Source organism: Bemisia tabaci, chromosome 7 (genome assembly GCF_918797505.1).
Source record: "Bemisia tabaci chromosome 7, PGI_BMITA_v3".
NCBI lineage: Eukaryota > Metazoa > Arthropoda > Insecta > Hemiptera > Aleyrodidae > Bemisia > Bemisia tabaci.
The window spans coordinates 25194389-25208103 of record NC_092799.1 but is presented as its reverse complement, the minus strand read 5'-3'; the positions used below and the strand labels follow the sequence as shown (position 1 = coordinate 25208103).

General features: G+C 37.8%; 2 protein-coding genes across 5 annotated transcripts in view; both read left to right on the top strand.

The window, feature by feature from the left end:
- The first annotated feature begins 136 nt into the window (after positions 1-136).
- On the top strand, positions 137-6964 carry LOC109038130 (uncharacterized). Of its 2 annotated transcripts, none has more exons than XM_072302515.1 (5): positions 137-565; positions 2239-2338; positions 3264-3553; positions 5109-5261; positions 5835-6964. In XM_072302515.1, exons 1-5 carry the CDS (start codon positions 462-464, stop codon positions 6064-6066), a joined length of 879 nt encoding a protein of 292 aa, XP_072158616.1. In that variant the 5' UTR covers positions 137-461; the 3' UTR covers positions 6067-6964. The 2 variants fall into 2 exon arrangements, with proteins under 2 accessions (XP_072158616.1, XP_072158617.1); XM_072302516.1 differs by lacking the exon at positions 137-565 and adding an exon at positions 2759-2925.
- Positions 6965-9284: 2320 nt separating this feature from the next.
- LOC109032241 (probable multidrug resistance-associated protein lethal(2)03659) overlaps positions 9285-13715 on the top strand; it is a 105217-nt gene continuing 100786 nt past the window's right edge. For 2 of the 3 annotated variants that reach the window (XM_072302371.1, XM_072302366.1), the window contains exon 1: positions 9285-9892. The gene's annotated coding sequence lies outside the window, so the exon portion shown is untranslated. The remainder of the gene's footprint in view (positions 9893-13715) is intronic. The other variant, XM_072302370.1, reaches the window with a different exon arrangement.

Here is a 13715-nt window from a genome sequence, read left to right as displayed (position 1 = left end):
GATTCTCCGTTTTTTTAGGGATGAAGGGAGGGGAGAGGGGAGGAGTTCAAGGTTGACTCGTTTCCCCTACCTTTCCCCCTGCCCCTCTCGCCAACAACGATACAACGATCAGCTCAGCTGTGTTTCGTGTTTACATCTTTCAGGACGTAATTCTCTAACCTCTAAATATATCAAGTACAAGCGCTACAACTGTTATACAATAATTCTTTAGCCACTTCCCTTCCTCCATTTGAGTATAATTTTTGGTGAATATTAGTGTCATTAACCTTCTATCCTAGTAATTTTTCTGCCGAGTTTTCATCTCTGTGTGTACGAGGAGAGTATTCACTGTGCTGTTCAATCTTTTGTCATCGCAGTCATCGGTTCTTCTGGTATGGCTCCAGTGATCAACATTTCCAGTCGATACATGTGAATGCTGTTCCTGATTGAAATCATAATATGACAGATATCATCTCTTGGTTATGAATTGTTTAAAAAACCTAGAGTCATCGTTGACTCTGAAATGTCTGTCGCAAGCATCTCTTTTTTACAAGAACAGAAGACTTATCCATTTGTCTGCCTGCAGGTAAGAAAGGGTTTGGTCCATTATAAGATAATCAAGGAATACCTACCTCAAATAGATAGTTTGACGATGGAAGTCAACAATCATATAACTTGGTTTATAACGGCGCAGACTCCCTGTCATACTTTATCTTTTAAATGGAAAACTACTCGACAACAATTCTTTAAAACTGCTGTGATTTTTCTTCTCTGTGGGAAGAAAATTCTGCAAAAAATCTAAGGAATGATGCCGATTTGTTCTCCTTTAAAAAAACAACATAGAGACAGAGATTTTCAGACACCGCAAACGAGATATGTGATTGCGGACTTACGCCGTTGAGTTGTGGTCAAATTCAAATTCCTGACAACAAGTAACCAAGAGGATCCATTCAGACACTACCGTGTACGTAAAGTTCTGGGATATAGTGAATAGTTGTAGTTCTTTACTTATGTGACCACTGCCAATAAGTGATAAGACAAATCCTAGATTTATATCAAGAAAACTTCCAGCAAAGTGAAGTAATATTGCACTTAATTCAACAGCTACCATAACCGTTAAATTTTTCAACTGTCACAAACTGGCAACTTTCAGCTTTGTTGAAATTTTTTGATGGTGCATCATTGCCCAATTTTCACACGGTATTTCTAGCCGCAAATTCTCAGTAAGTAAGTTCACAGAGTCATAGTGTAAATGGGAGAGCTGGTGCCATGGTCTAGTCTAGAAGGTCTGAGCCCTGTGTGTGCTGAGCTGTGGTCACTTTTTTAAAACATTTTTGATCCATAATGGCGTCATTCGTATCCTCTTTTTGTTTACATTGGATGAGCGGGTCCCTCTGTGTTGGAAACAATCGATTATGTATCGCAAAAGTGATCCAGCGTGACACAGGAGTCTCAGAGTTTAAGACCTGACAAATGCCTAAAAGTGGCACCAGCTCTCCCATTTACATTACAACTCAATGTACATTCATCATGAAAATTTGTGAGCTTGCTTTGTTTGCGTATTCATGAAAAAAAAAACCCTCAATGAGTGCCATTCTCCTTATCTACATGCTGTTGAATGTAATGTCGTTGAATGCTTAAAGAAAATAGGTTTCTAAATACCCCAAAAATTCCATTCTTAAAAGAAAATTTTGGAGCAGAATTAACAACAAGAATGAATAAAAAAAACAAAAGTATCCATTCTATTGATTTGGCAACTGCATAGTCTTCTTCTCCGTTTCTGCTTTTTTTCAAGTTCTCTGACGCAGCATCAGCAGATCATTCACTGCCTTAAGTAAAGTCCTACAGTACTTTAGTTTCAGGCCTGATTTTCATCTCTTTCTCCCATTCTCCAGGCTTGTCCCTTTAAAATCCAGCCAATAGCTACATTTAGTTAGAACAACAAACTCGTTCAATCTTATGTATTTGTATTAAAGAGTAAGTAATACTTTAAGGTGAGCTTAAGAGTTGACTTTATACTCAGAGAAATTTTTCAATAAGAATGTAGAGCTTTTCCACTTGGAAATTCATAAATCAAATGCTAATATATGAACTTAAGTATTCAAATTTCAACTTCTTATAAAAATGACTCCCTTTTTCTCACGTTGCGGCAGCCCTTCAGTAATATTTTTCTTTTTTAACTCCAGCCCAGTAGCTCTTCAAAAATGAAGATTGTATATCCCTGCAATTTCATATTAACCGAGTTCATTTCTTTTTCAGGTTTGAAAAGGATCAGAGAAATCACTATGAAGTGTTAGAAATAGAGAAAAGTAGCTCGACTAAAGAGATTCGGGATGCATTCATAAAATTGTCAAAAGAGGTAACAAAATATTCATTGCTTCCTCTACCCAGACTCATCCGACCAAGTACATCTAAATTGTCAGAGGAACTAGAATCTTAAAGAAGTTTCAAATTGATAATCCTTATGCTCATTAACTTCCTCTTTTCTTTTGCTTTAAAAGTACCACTCACTATGCTTCAGTGGTAGATCCAGCAGGTTGGTAACATTGCTTCTGCTCCATTAAAAGGTATGAAAATGAGGCAATTTTTGGAGGGGCTTGGTGCCCCAACAAGGATTGGTTATTCAGCACAAGTTTAAATGGAGGAATCTCATTTTGCCAATCTGCTGGGTCCGCTTCTGCTGTGCTTAGGTAGAAAACTACTAATTTTTTTATATTCATAGCCTTTTAAGTTTTTTTTTACTTGTTAATTTCTAAGCTATTTTAATTTTAATGAACAGTGGTGGTCTATGAGCTATAATCCAGGAGAGGAGGATAAAACACGGAAGAATGGAGCATGGAAAATCAAAGGGGTCTCTCTTTGCCAAATGGAGTTGGGAGGTCCTCCCCTAGAAAAATGTTGAAAATTGAGTGTGCCTGGAACACAATTTTTGTTTTTTTATTCATGGTAAAATATCCCATTTTTCTCCTCTTAGCTTTTAAGTTCCAAGGGGGAAAAAATCTCGATATCATCCTCGAACTAGCTCCTAAAAAAAGGAAAAGTTTTAGGTATGAGAGAGATTAACTTTGAGAACTTTAGAGAAATCAACAAGACCTAGTACAAATTTATTTCAGCACCAAATGCCATTATCGTCTATGATTTTCTAGAAAAAGTATGTGACAACATATTGATGCAACACCGAAGAATCCAAAATTGTCTGACTGAATTTTCTGATTTCTGTAGACACGCCGATTTTTGTATGTATGCTGCAACTTTATCAACTTATTTACACTTTTATGTCACAGAACCACCCCGATAAGAATCAAAATGACCCCGAGAATCACAACAAGTTTGTTCGTATTAATGAAGCATATAGTGTTCTGAGTCAGGTGCAATCTCGGGCAGACTATGATATGAAACTGTCAAGCAGTCATCAAAGAGGTCCATCAGGATTTGGAGGTCCGTTTCCAGATGGTGGTCCTTTTGGACATGGTGCGGGACCATCATTCTCTGGTCGTCCCCCAGAATATTATACCGTGTACAGGGGACGTCCGTATCCTTTCACAGGAAATCCAGCCGAAGACTTTATGATTCGGTAAGTTCGCTGTTTTTTTTCATTCATGTATCTGCTAATTAACTATTTCTGTCAGTGTTATAAGAATGTAGAACCCACGAAAAAATGAGTCGACCATTATACAAGATACAAATTTAAGCATTTTGACACATGTGCTCTTGTCAAAATTTTACGTAGAAAGCAACTAAGTAAGATATTTAACAGTTTTTGATGGGAAGATTCAAACCTCCCACTTATGAAAAAACTAAAGTCTTTGTAGGTCAGATTGCACGCTAAATGTTTCCGTAACATTCATTGCGGTATGAAAATAAAGTTACATCAATCTTGGTGCAACAGCACCACATCTTAGCTGCTTTGGCTCAGCACTCAGCTGTTGTACGTTGTTAACACTTTGAACATCAAAAAGTGGAGGAAAAGCATTGCTTAAGTCTGCCAACACCGTTTTAGTGTGCAGTTTGATTAAAGTAGACTATAGTTTTTAAAATTCCTGTGACCAATGTAGGTAAACTAAAAACGTCGATATCTCACTTAAGAATTGATTTTAGTAATTTCTGTAGAGCAAATTGTTTTCAAGGTTAAAGTTTGGCTAAGGTGTTAAGGTCTTGGTAAGTCTTGTGGTCCATTATGTTGGACTTCTAGGGCTGTTCTATCGGTTGTTGGTAAGCTACCGAAACAGTTCCGTTAAGAAGAAGTTACGACAAGAGCGCTCTTGTCAATAGCGATCAGAGTTTTCGGAGCTGGCGAAAATAAGCTGTTGCCATTTGTACATCTATTTCATGCGCCGCCGCGCCAGGCAATCTGATAAACCGATACAAGGGGCAACAATGCATTGAGCGCGAGCTCTCAAAAATGCGATAAGGCCGGCTGTTGTCGATATCATCGCCACTGTTGGCACTGCCGCCAGTTTCAACAAGAGATGATATCGAAAGAGTTCCGGCAAGAATTCGTTTGAACACCCCTATGGACTTCTAGGTACCTCTATTCCATGTATCCTTCCATTAACTAACAGGGAATAGAAACATGTCACTGGTAAAATTTCTATAACACTTACAATACATGTCATAAAAATTTCTGATGTATGTTTTTTAAAGAATGATGGCTGCAGACCACTTAAGGCTCATGAATGTCCCTTTCCACCTTTAAAATAATGAATGATGCATGATTGATTTGATTCCTGTATAATTTGGTCCTGAATACAAAAGATGAAACAATCTTGTCAAAAGTAAAAAGAAAATGAAATGTCCAAGCATCCTAGTTGTTTCTAGAGCAGCTACCATATTAACCCTTGGTTGCCCTCTAATTTTTAAAATCTGTTTTCACCAAAGCTTAGTGCCTGCTCGTAAAATATGTAACGTTAAAGTCTGGATTTTTCGACCCCCCCCCCCCCCCATTCGCCCTTCCTCCCGTAACACTTTTTTGATGTTAGGCCCTATCATTTGACCCGTAAAAACAAAACGGCGCAATGCTCCCTGCACCCTCCCCCTCCAGAACGTTACATATTTTATGAAAAACCCTATAATGCTAGGTGATGAGAGTGTCTCATCAAGTTCTCTTAATATTCTTCTGTTTTGTGTAGTGAGGCCTTGAGAAGAGCCAGAGAAAACGCAGAGAACCATCACAAATACTACTATGGTGTGCGTGGGATCAAGAAAAGAAATAATGGCGAGCTTTTGATACTTCTGGTTGTTCTCAGTGTTATGGCAGGATTTATGCAATACTTCATAGTCAAGTAAGGCCTTTTAATATTATAATATTTTTAAAAATAGCACAGGAAAAGTTTGGTTTTGTGTAAATTAGAATAAAGGTTGAATGTATCACTTAATGAGCAATTTCAACATCAATTTTCAATTCATTCCTCTTTTTCTTCTCTATTATAGTTAATTTTTTTATGTTAAAAGTTTTTTCTCTTACTTTATCTGACACCATGCGCACATTGTATTTTTTCAGATAGATAACATCACAAAGGTTTGGAATACGCAATCTCTGTGAAAAGGGTGCAAGCTGCAAACTGCCATTGTCTTTTTAGCAGGAAATGCCATCAGTCAACAAACTATATATTTTTGAGTAAATAAAATTGTAAGGATTCAGAATTCTACTCAAAGAGGGAGTTAACCACTTTTGTCCTTTCACTGAAAAGTGCCATATTTTCCCTTAAAGCAGTGAATGGAGCTTGCATTCAACCAATAATAATTTAGTAAAAAATGTCATATTTTCAGTCTAACTAAGAAATCGCTTAGGGAAGGAATTTTTTCTATCCTTGCAAAAATTACTCATCCTCCAAACAATGTTTATTTTGTTTCAGATTTGCAAACATAGCCATTCGTGAGAATTCTCAGCGCCAAACTGATGAGTACAATGCAATGTTAAATACATTGGACTTGACTGCTAGGAAACATGGAAACAGGCATATAATCAGACAAATGTTTCCTGCAGATGAGACGATAAAACAAGAAGAGTCTAGTGATTCAAGCAATCAAGATACTGAAAACAAAGCAGACGGAGAGTTGAATAAGATTTTGGGTTTGAAGCAGTGAGTAGCAAATTCTTTTCGGTGCTCAGTAGGTTGTTCATTAAATTAGAGCCCAGGCTATCAGGACAAAAAAAAAATGCACGTTGCAGTATGAAATAATCACTGACTGGATACTTTTTACGGTTGAGCTGAATTTATTTTGAGCAGTTGAGCATTGACAAATATTCTGCTGATTACTAAGCCATTTTGTCCATCAATGAAATCGACATCAGTTCATTCACTAAAGATAAGTTTCATCTGTACTCACCCATTTATGAGAGAGACCTTTAAAAGGAGGATAAAATAATAATATACAAAATAAGGAGTGAAAGAATAAAAATAAGAGAAATATTTAGGAGGCAGTTATATGCACTCTCGTGTACAATCGTCAGGGAGTGAATTCTTCTTGTTAATTCAAGTAGGTACTTTTTTTCAAAAAAATATGATGTCATTTTTGTCTAATTTTCCATTGTGAACTTGCAGTTTTGAAATAGAAAATTTAATTGCTCTTACTTTGCTCTTTTAATAAAGAAAAACTGGTAGGAAAGTGAAATTTACAAGTATTTTTGCAGATGCCTCTTCATAAAAAAAATGTGTGTAGTTCCTAGTATCTAACAGGAGTCAGTCTTTGAATTAGTCAGACATCAGTCCTCACTGAGAGAAGCCAAAAGTGACTCGCAAAAAATTTACAAATCTTGAAGGGAGGTGGCTAGAATAACACTTTCAATGAAAAAGTTGTACCCTAGTATTGAGAATAGAACGAACTTTTGGTTAGTTTGCTGAAACCAAAGTTTTTTTGGATTGGATATTTGATGTGACTGTGAAGAAAAATGTGAGACTTGATGATCATTGTGTTTCATTGCACATAATAATTTTAAGTTGTATTTTTTGTTTACTAATAAATTTGTTTATTTTCATCTTTATGTGCATATAAATATCTTGTGTACCCATAACTTAATAAATTCAGTCTCACTTTTACCCTGTAGGTATTCAGGAAAAAGTATGCAAGCCCTATTTCTTTTAAATAAGCTAATATTATCAGGCTATTGACTTTATCATTATAGGTATTTCCATAGACTAATATAATCCAGAAGCTTATGTCATCTCAAAAAATGTCTGCAGATTATATCAAAGCTGCTCAAAAGTACTCACTATTGTTGCCTTTAAGGCAATTATTAATTTTTTATTTAAAAAAATTGAATAAATAAATATCAGTAATAATAATTAACAAAATTAAAAAAATAACAAAAAAATACTGAAGTAGAGATATACAGTAAAATACCCATTGTTAAAGGTGGAACTAAAAAACTACTTATCATCGTTTCTGATGCAGGAAACTTCTTGTCTTATTTTCCTTTACTGATTGAAAACCCAAAAGTTTTCAAATTTAAGAACTTCAAAATTTTATTTTTTATTTTTACATATTTTTCAATCTCAAGAAAATTTAAGCAAAAACGAAGAAAGAGAGAGGGAGAGAGAGAAGGGGAGGGAGAGAGAGAGGAAAGATACAAAAACCCTCTTCAAAACTAGACACTTTGGAACACTGCCCCCATCGAAATTTCCTACATTGTCCTTATTAAATTTCCGATGATAAATTAGTTAGGTACCTATTTACATGCAATACAAATTTTTACACTTACAGTTAGTTCCGACAGTATTCTGTCCAAAGAAACTTAATTTTTAGCTCATTGTATTGATGACCAAAGTGAGAAATCATGTATGTCTATTTGCAACGTTACAGACTTCCTGTGATACTTTATTTTGCTTTGGGAAACTAGTCAGCGTAATTTCTGGAAAACTGCTTTGAATTTTTTCTCTTGTTATCAGAGCATTCTGTTTAGATTTTAGCTACTTACATAAAATTTGCCTGTTTCTCTTCGATGAAGTAAAATAGGAGGTGAAATTTTGAAACACTGCAATGGAGATTTGTGGATTTACCCTATGGCCATTAATAGGTATGTTTTAATGCACCTACAGTCCGATTGTTGAAATTTATGTCGGCACGACAAGAATCGAAAATCGATGCATTACACGACGCAGGTAGGGCTATGTCTTGTCTTATCGTGCGACATAGCCAGCTAAAGTTTCAAAAATCCGACCCCTAGTCTCTTTTTTCTGAACTTCATCAAGTTAATTGACTTCTTGTGCTCAGAGCACTTAATTTTACATTAAAAACAGGTATGATTAGCGTGTATATGCATGCCTCATCTCATTAGCTAGATCTACAGTCCAAGTATTGACATTTTTTCTCTTTGCAAATGACGAGGAGGAGGTTCATATGATTGAGCGGTAAGTCTGTTCCTATGAAGTGCGTTTCAGCTAGTTTGGTCCTCAATGGCGCTCCATAGACAACCAGTTGATAGTCCTACCAACAGCGGGGATACGCTAATAGCTTGAGCCGATCCAGGAAACAGAATGATACAAACGATGTATCGCATGACTTCATTTAGGTACATCTTTTTCTTTACAACTGACAGCTGAGCGAACTAAAATCATAAGGCTTGCCAAGTTTCAATTCAAACAGCGCGCTATTTTTTCTATGACGTAGGCAAATACTCCTGTTCTTCATTGACGTACTGAGATGGCCACTTCCTTGGAACTCTCCGTTTGGTCCGATTGCTTCATTTTCCCAATTATTCCTCTTTTCGAACAGAAGGAATCTTAACCGCGAATTCTGAACCAGACGCTATGATTGGTCTAGAGCGGTTCATTCCATTTATTTCGAGTTGAACCAAAATAAGCGGGAATTTCAAATAATTCCGGATATCCTGTCTACCTAATAGTTTCCGTTTCCGGCAAACAGTGTTGTCAGTTTTACTTATCAAATGCTCGTAAAACTGACAACATTGTTTACCGGAAACGGAAACGATTTGGTAGACAGGATATCCGGAATTATTTGAAATTCCCGCTTGTTTTGGTTCAACTCGGAATAATTGGAATGAACCGCTCTGGACCAATCAAAGCGTCTGGTTCAGAATTTGCGGTTAAGATTCCTTCTGTTCGAATAGAGGAATAATTGGAAAAATAAGTTGTAAAAATTGGACTATTCATCAAATCATCAAAACTATTTCATTTTCAATTTCAGTTTCCATTCCAAGGTAGATTTACACAGGTATGGAAAAGTTGAAAATTTCCCATGAGCCTCAGTACGTGTCACATGACCTCGTGACGTAGGTTAAGGGGCCCGTTTTTTAATTAAATTACAATCAAATTAACATTCAAACGTTTGTGCGTTTGAACGCTAAAATTAATATCGCATAACCAAAATTGTGCAAAAAATCCCACAAAATTTTGACAAACGATAAACCGAACATAATAAATCAAAATAATCAAAACATCCAAAATGGCTGACGTTAAGGGGCCGCTGGAGAGCCAATCAGAGGCCAGTTGTTTAGTTCTGTCCATACCTGTGTAAATCTACCTTGTTTCCATTCAGGTTATCCCCTCACCGGTCGCACCTCGTTCATTCATTAGTGCCAAGCCAAAGGATCATCGATTTTATTCTATTTTAAAAGTTTTTAAGTTTCCTCTTCCATCTCTTTTCGCAGGTAATTTCCACCGCGAGTTCGTTTCCCGATTTATACCTGGAGCCGATCCTGTCTTTTCCGGATTTCAGTGATCGCGCGTGTTCGATTTAGCCGAGTTGAATTCCCGTCTTAGGTTTTCGCTTCGCTAAACTTCGTGGAAATTCCACGTTTATTAGGGAGCCTTCTCGCTATAACCAACGAATTCCGTACAGATTCAAAGTAATCGTAGCAGTTCTGATTCGCTTTGTTCAGTTCCTGTTTCGGTTTTCAACTCTGTGGAGTAAATAACTTCATCACTGCCCTTCTGTTCAGATCCTACATTTGGTATGTTCTATCAATTTTCACACGATCATTGTTCACGAGGCTCTTTTCTTGTTCGTATTTTTTGCATGAATTTCAAGATTCTCTGATGCTAGAAAGAATTCCAGCTTTGGCCTTTTTGGACCACATGAACCTGAAATGCAATTAGGGTAACCTTGGATATCAGCAGGGAGACTTGCTTGTTCTCTTTTGAAGGGTCGTAAGGAAATCATGGTAGCACTGAAGCATGGTTCATCACGTCCTTAAACTTGGAAACCTGGTGAAAGGTATCTGTTTCCTAAGGGCTGTTTTTTCATCTAAACCTCTAAGGATGACAATTGAATGCGGTGAAAAGCCTCACTTCTTTATCCCGGTCCACTGGCGCATTCCAGTGGACCAGGTGTCTACAAGTCCGGAAATAGTACTGATTTTTAAAGGATGGTCCGGAAGTACTGAAAAAATGCAGATATTTCGTAAGAAGGTCCAGAATTTTTCCATTTCTTGTCATTTTTGCCGCAACTTCAGTGAGAAATTCAAATTTCTTAAATTTTTCAAACTTTGTTAAATGGAGGTACTGAAAAAGTACTGAATTTTTCGGTTGAGGGAGGTACTGAATTTTTTGGGAATGTACTGAAAAAGTACTGATTTTTTGCCAGCCTGTTTTAGTAGACACCCTGAGTGGAATGCTTGGATCCTTCTCACTAGGCAGTTCGAGAGCAGTTATATGCAATCCTAACTTCAGTCTAACCACTTTGCAACACCTAGATCCTGATCCATCGCATTCAGTGGATGAAAAAAAGCCCCCTAGAGCAGCAGTGTTCTTGCCCCAGCACCATGGAATCATTAAAGGCGAGTCGTGCATTTAATTTTAGAAGTCCAGCTGATGTCAGCTGTAGCAAGTTATAGGTCGAAGGTGTAAGTCAGCAATCACATACCTTGGTTTGTGATGTCGCAGATCCCCTGTCATACTTTATTTTTTAAACGGAAAACTACTCAACGGCAATTCTGTAAAATTGCCGTGATTTTTCTTCTCTGTGCGAAGAAAATTCCGCGAAAGCTTCAAGAAACGATGTCAATTTGTTCTCCTTTTAAAAAACAACATAAAGACTGAGATTTTCAGACACTGCAAACGAGATACATGATTGCGGACTTACGCTGTCGAGGTAGTTACAAGGAACTGGCAAGTCTCCTGAAGCCCAAGCAACTGGCAGAAGCTTTTCTACCATTACTTAAGTTGAACCGTATCTACTCTTTTACCCATAACGAAGACATTCCATTTTCTTGAAGGCTCAGCGGCTGTCTATTGAGGCAATGATAGGTTTTATGGACTCTCTCGGTGGACACCATTACATGCTGCATTTTTCGGAGTATAGCCATGCCCCCATCAAATTGTGCACTAATAGGTAGCGCTGATAGATTAGTAGCACACCCTGTGGGTGATTCATTATAGACGCTATTAGTGCCACGTTACAGAAAAGCGATATATATCGATTTTTTCGCATTGGTAACATTGAAAGAGGTTATGCCAATGTTATTGTTTGGATCCAATTTGATATAATGGAGAATCCCTATGATGACGTCGCCACTAATAGCGTCTATTTAAGCATAACTTGGCTGATCAGTGTGGACTGATTTCTACCAGATGGTAGAATGGTATCACACAAAAATGAAGGAAAATCTTAGCTTCTCGCCTGTCCCTATTTACCGACATTCATGAGTGTAGTATTTGTGCTCGCAGGGGTGCAGAAACTTCCAGACCACGGGACCAGGACCGGGCCAGTTCCGTGAAATAAGGAAACCCATGTGAGGATGAAAATAATGGGGAAACCCATGCGAAAAAATGGGGAAACCTTGGGAGGTCTCTTTTTTTGCAGGGTAAAACAAGCGGGAAAGTTCTGATAAGTTCGTAATAGAGAAGCGCTCAGCTGTCAGTTTTTATTTATTGATTGCGCCCCGGAGATTATGAAAAAATCTAAAAAGAACTCAGCTGATACGAGACGTATTAATTTTTGCTTTGATGATATGTATTAGCGTAACATTTTCTACGCAGGCGCATTTTCAAGTTCACCGATGAGAAAAGAACTCGCCTCAATGAAAATTTCAAAGATCAATTTTGAGAAAACCACCTCCACCATTTAACCAATAAATTACTGACAAAAGATCATCGTCGTCCGTAGTCCAGAAGCATTAAATAATGGTATCGCAGATTAATCTATTCTAAATATGTGAGGTCCCTATCCGGTGAGATCTGAATGAGCCGTTACGCCATTTGATAAAATGGCCATTAGTGTACTAGAATTCCATTATAGGTAGGTTGAAATCAATGTGTGCTTTCTATCGGCTGAGCGCTTAAAACGATAAAAAATTCCCTTCCAAGGTAAGAAAACTGTTGAGCAAATTGTTTCAAGGGAACCACACTGCAAAAAGCGGTGTTTTAGGGTTCAAATGAAACGTAACTGTTGAGCGCGCCATTTTGAGGGAACCCAACCGTCAAGCAGGGCCGGATTAAGGGGGTGGTCACATGGGCCGCGGCCCATCATGGCGGCAAATTCAGGGGGCGGCAAATTTTGCCATTTTTTTAAATGTATAGCTATAAAGAAAAATCGGATTCGGAAAAAAAAAAATACGAACGAGAAAAGGTGACAAAAGCTCTCATTTCCTGAGAGTATATCTCTAATTTTGTCGTCCTTCTGTGATACAATAGACAGCACCTTTAATTAGTCGAGTTAAGACTAACAAGGGGAGCTTCCCAAGTGTAACCGGAATTTCGAGTTGAAATTTCGCATGAAGATACTAGAGATGATTTTAGGGATGCCGTATTTTTTCGTTTTTTCGAATGGGGTCGGGAAAGTCCTCAAAAAAAGGCTAAAGATGCGGAAAAAACGCGTGCGCTAGCGGCACAAGGTAAACGTAGGTGATAGAGGCCCTGCATCCTTATCAGTACCGCATGGCCAAACGGTAGCGCGCTCGCCTCGCAGGCGGTAGGTCCTGGGATCGGATCCTGATTATGGTTCGTAATTTTATTTTACTTTATGCTTGTTCATTTTTCACTTACTTTATTTTGCACCATTCGCTCCGCAAACCGACTTACGAGGTAGAACACGTAGTGACTGAAGATTTTATACATATGCTGATAAAAACTCGAAGTTTCTCTTGGATTGAAACGTTTTACATAATTGAATAGGTAAACAAAACACTCTATAACTCACCAAATTTCGTTGCCTAGCTGAATTTCCGGAGTATCAGTCGAATCTGTAACTGTATCTGAATGATACTCCGGAAATTCAGTTTGGCAACGAAATTTGCTGAGTTATAGAGTGTTTTGTTTATTCAATTATATATAACGTTTCAATCCAAGAGAAACTTCGAGTTTTTATCAGCATATGTAAAAAATCTTCAGTCACTACGTGTTCTACCTCGTAAGTCGGTTTGCGGAGCGAATGGTGCAAAATAAAGTAAGTGAAAAATGAACAAGCATAAAGTAATATAAAATTACGAACCATAATCAGGATCCGATCCCAGGACCTCCCGCCTGCGAGGCGAGCGCGCTACCGTTTGGCCATGCGGTACTGATAAGGATGCAGAGCCTCTATCACCTACGTTTACCTTGTGCCGCTAGCGCACGCGTTTTTTCCGCATCTTTAGCCCTTTTTTTGAGGACTTTCCCGACCCCATTCGAAAAAACGAAAAAATACGGCATCCCTAAAATCATCTCTTGTATCTTCATGCGAAATTTCAACTCGAAATTCCGGTTACACTTGGGAAGCTCCCCTTGTAAGAGAGAAACCGAACACGGAATTTGTCCTGGAATGGCGTGGCGCAGAGAGCAATGATGACGAGAACGTGA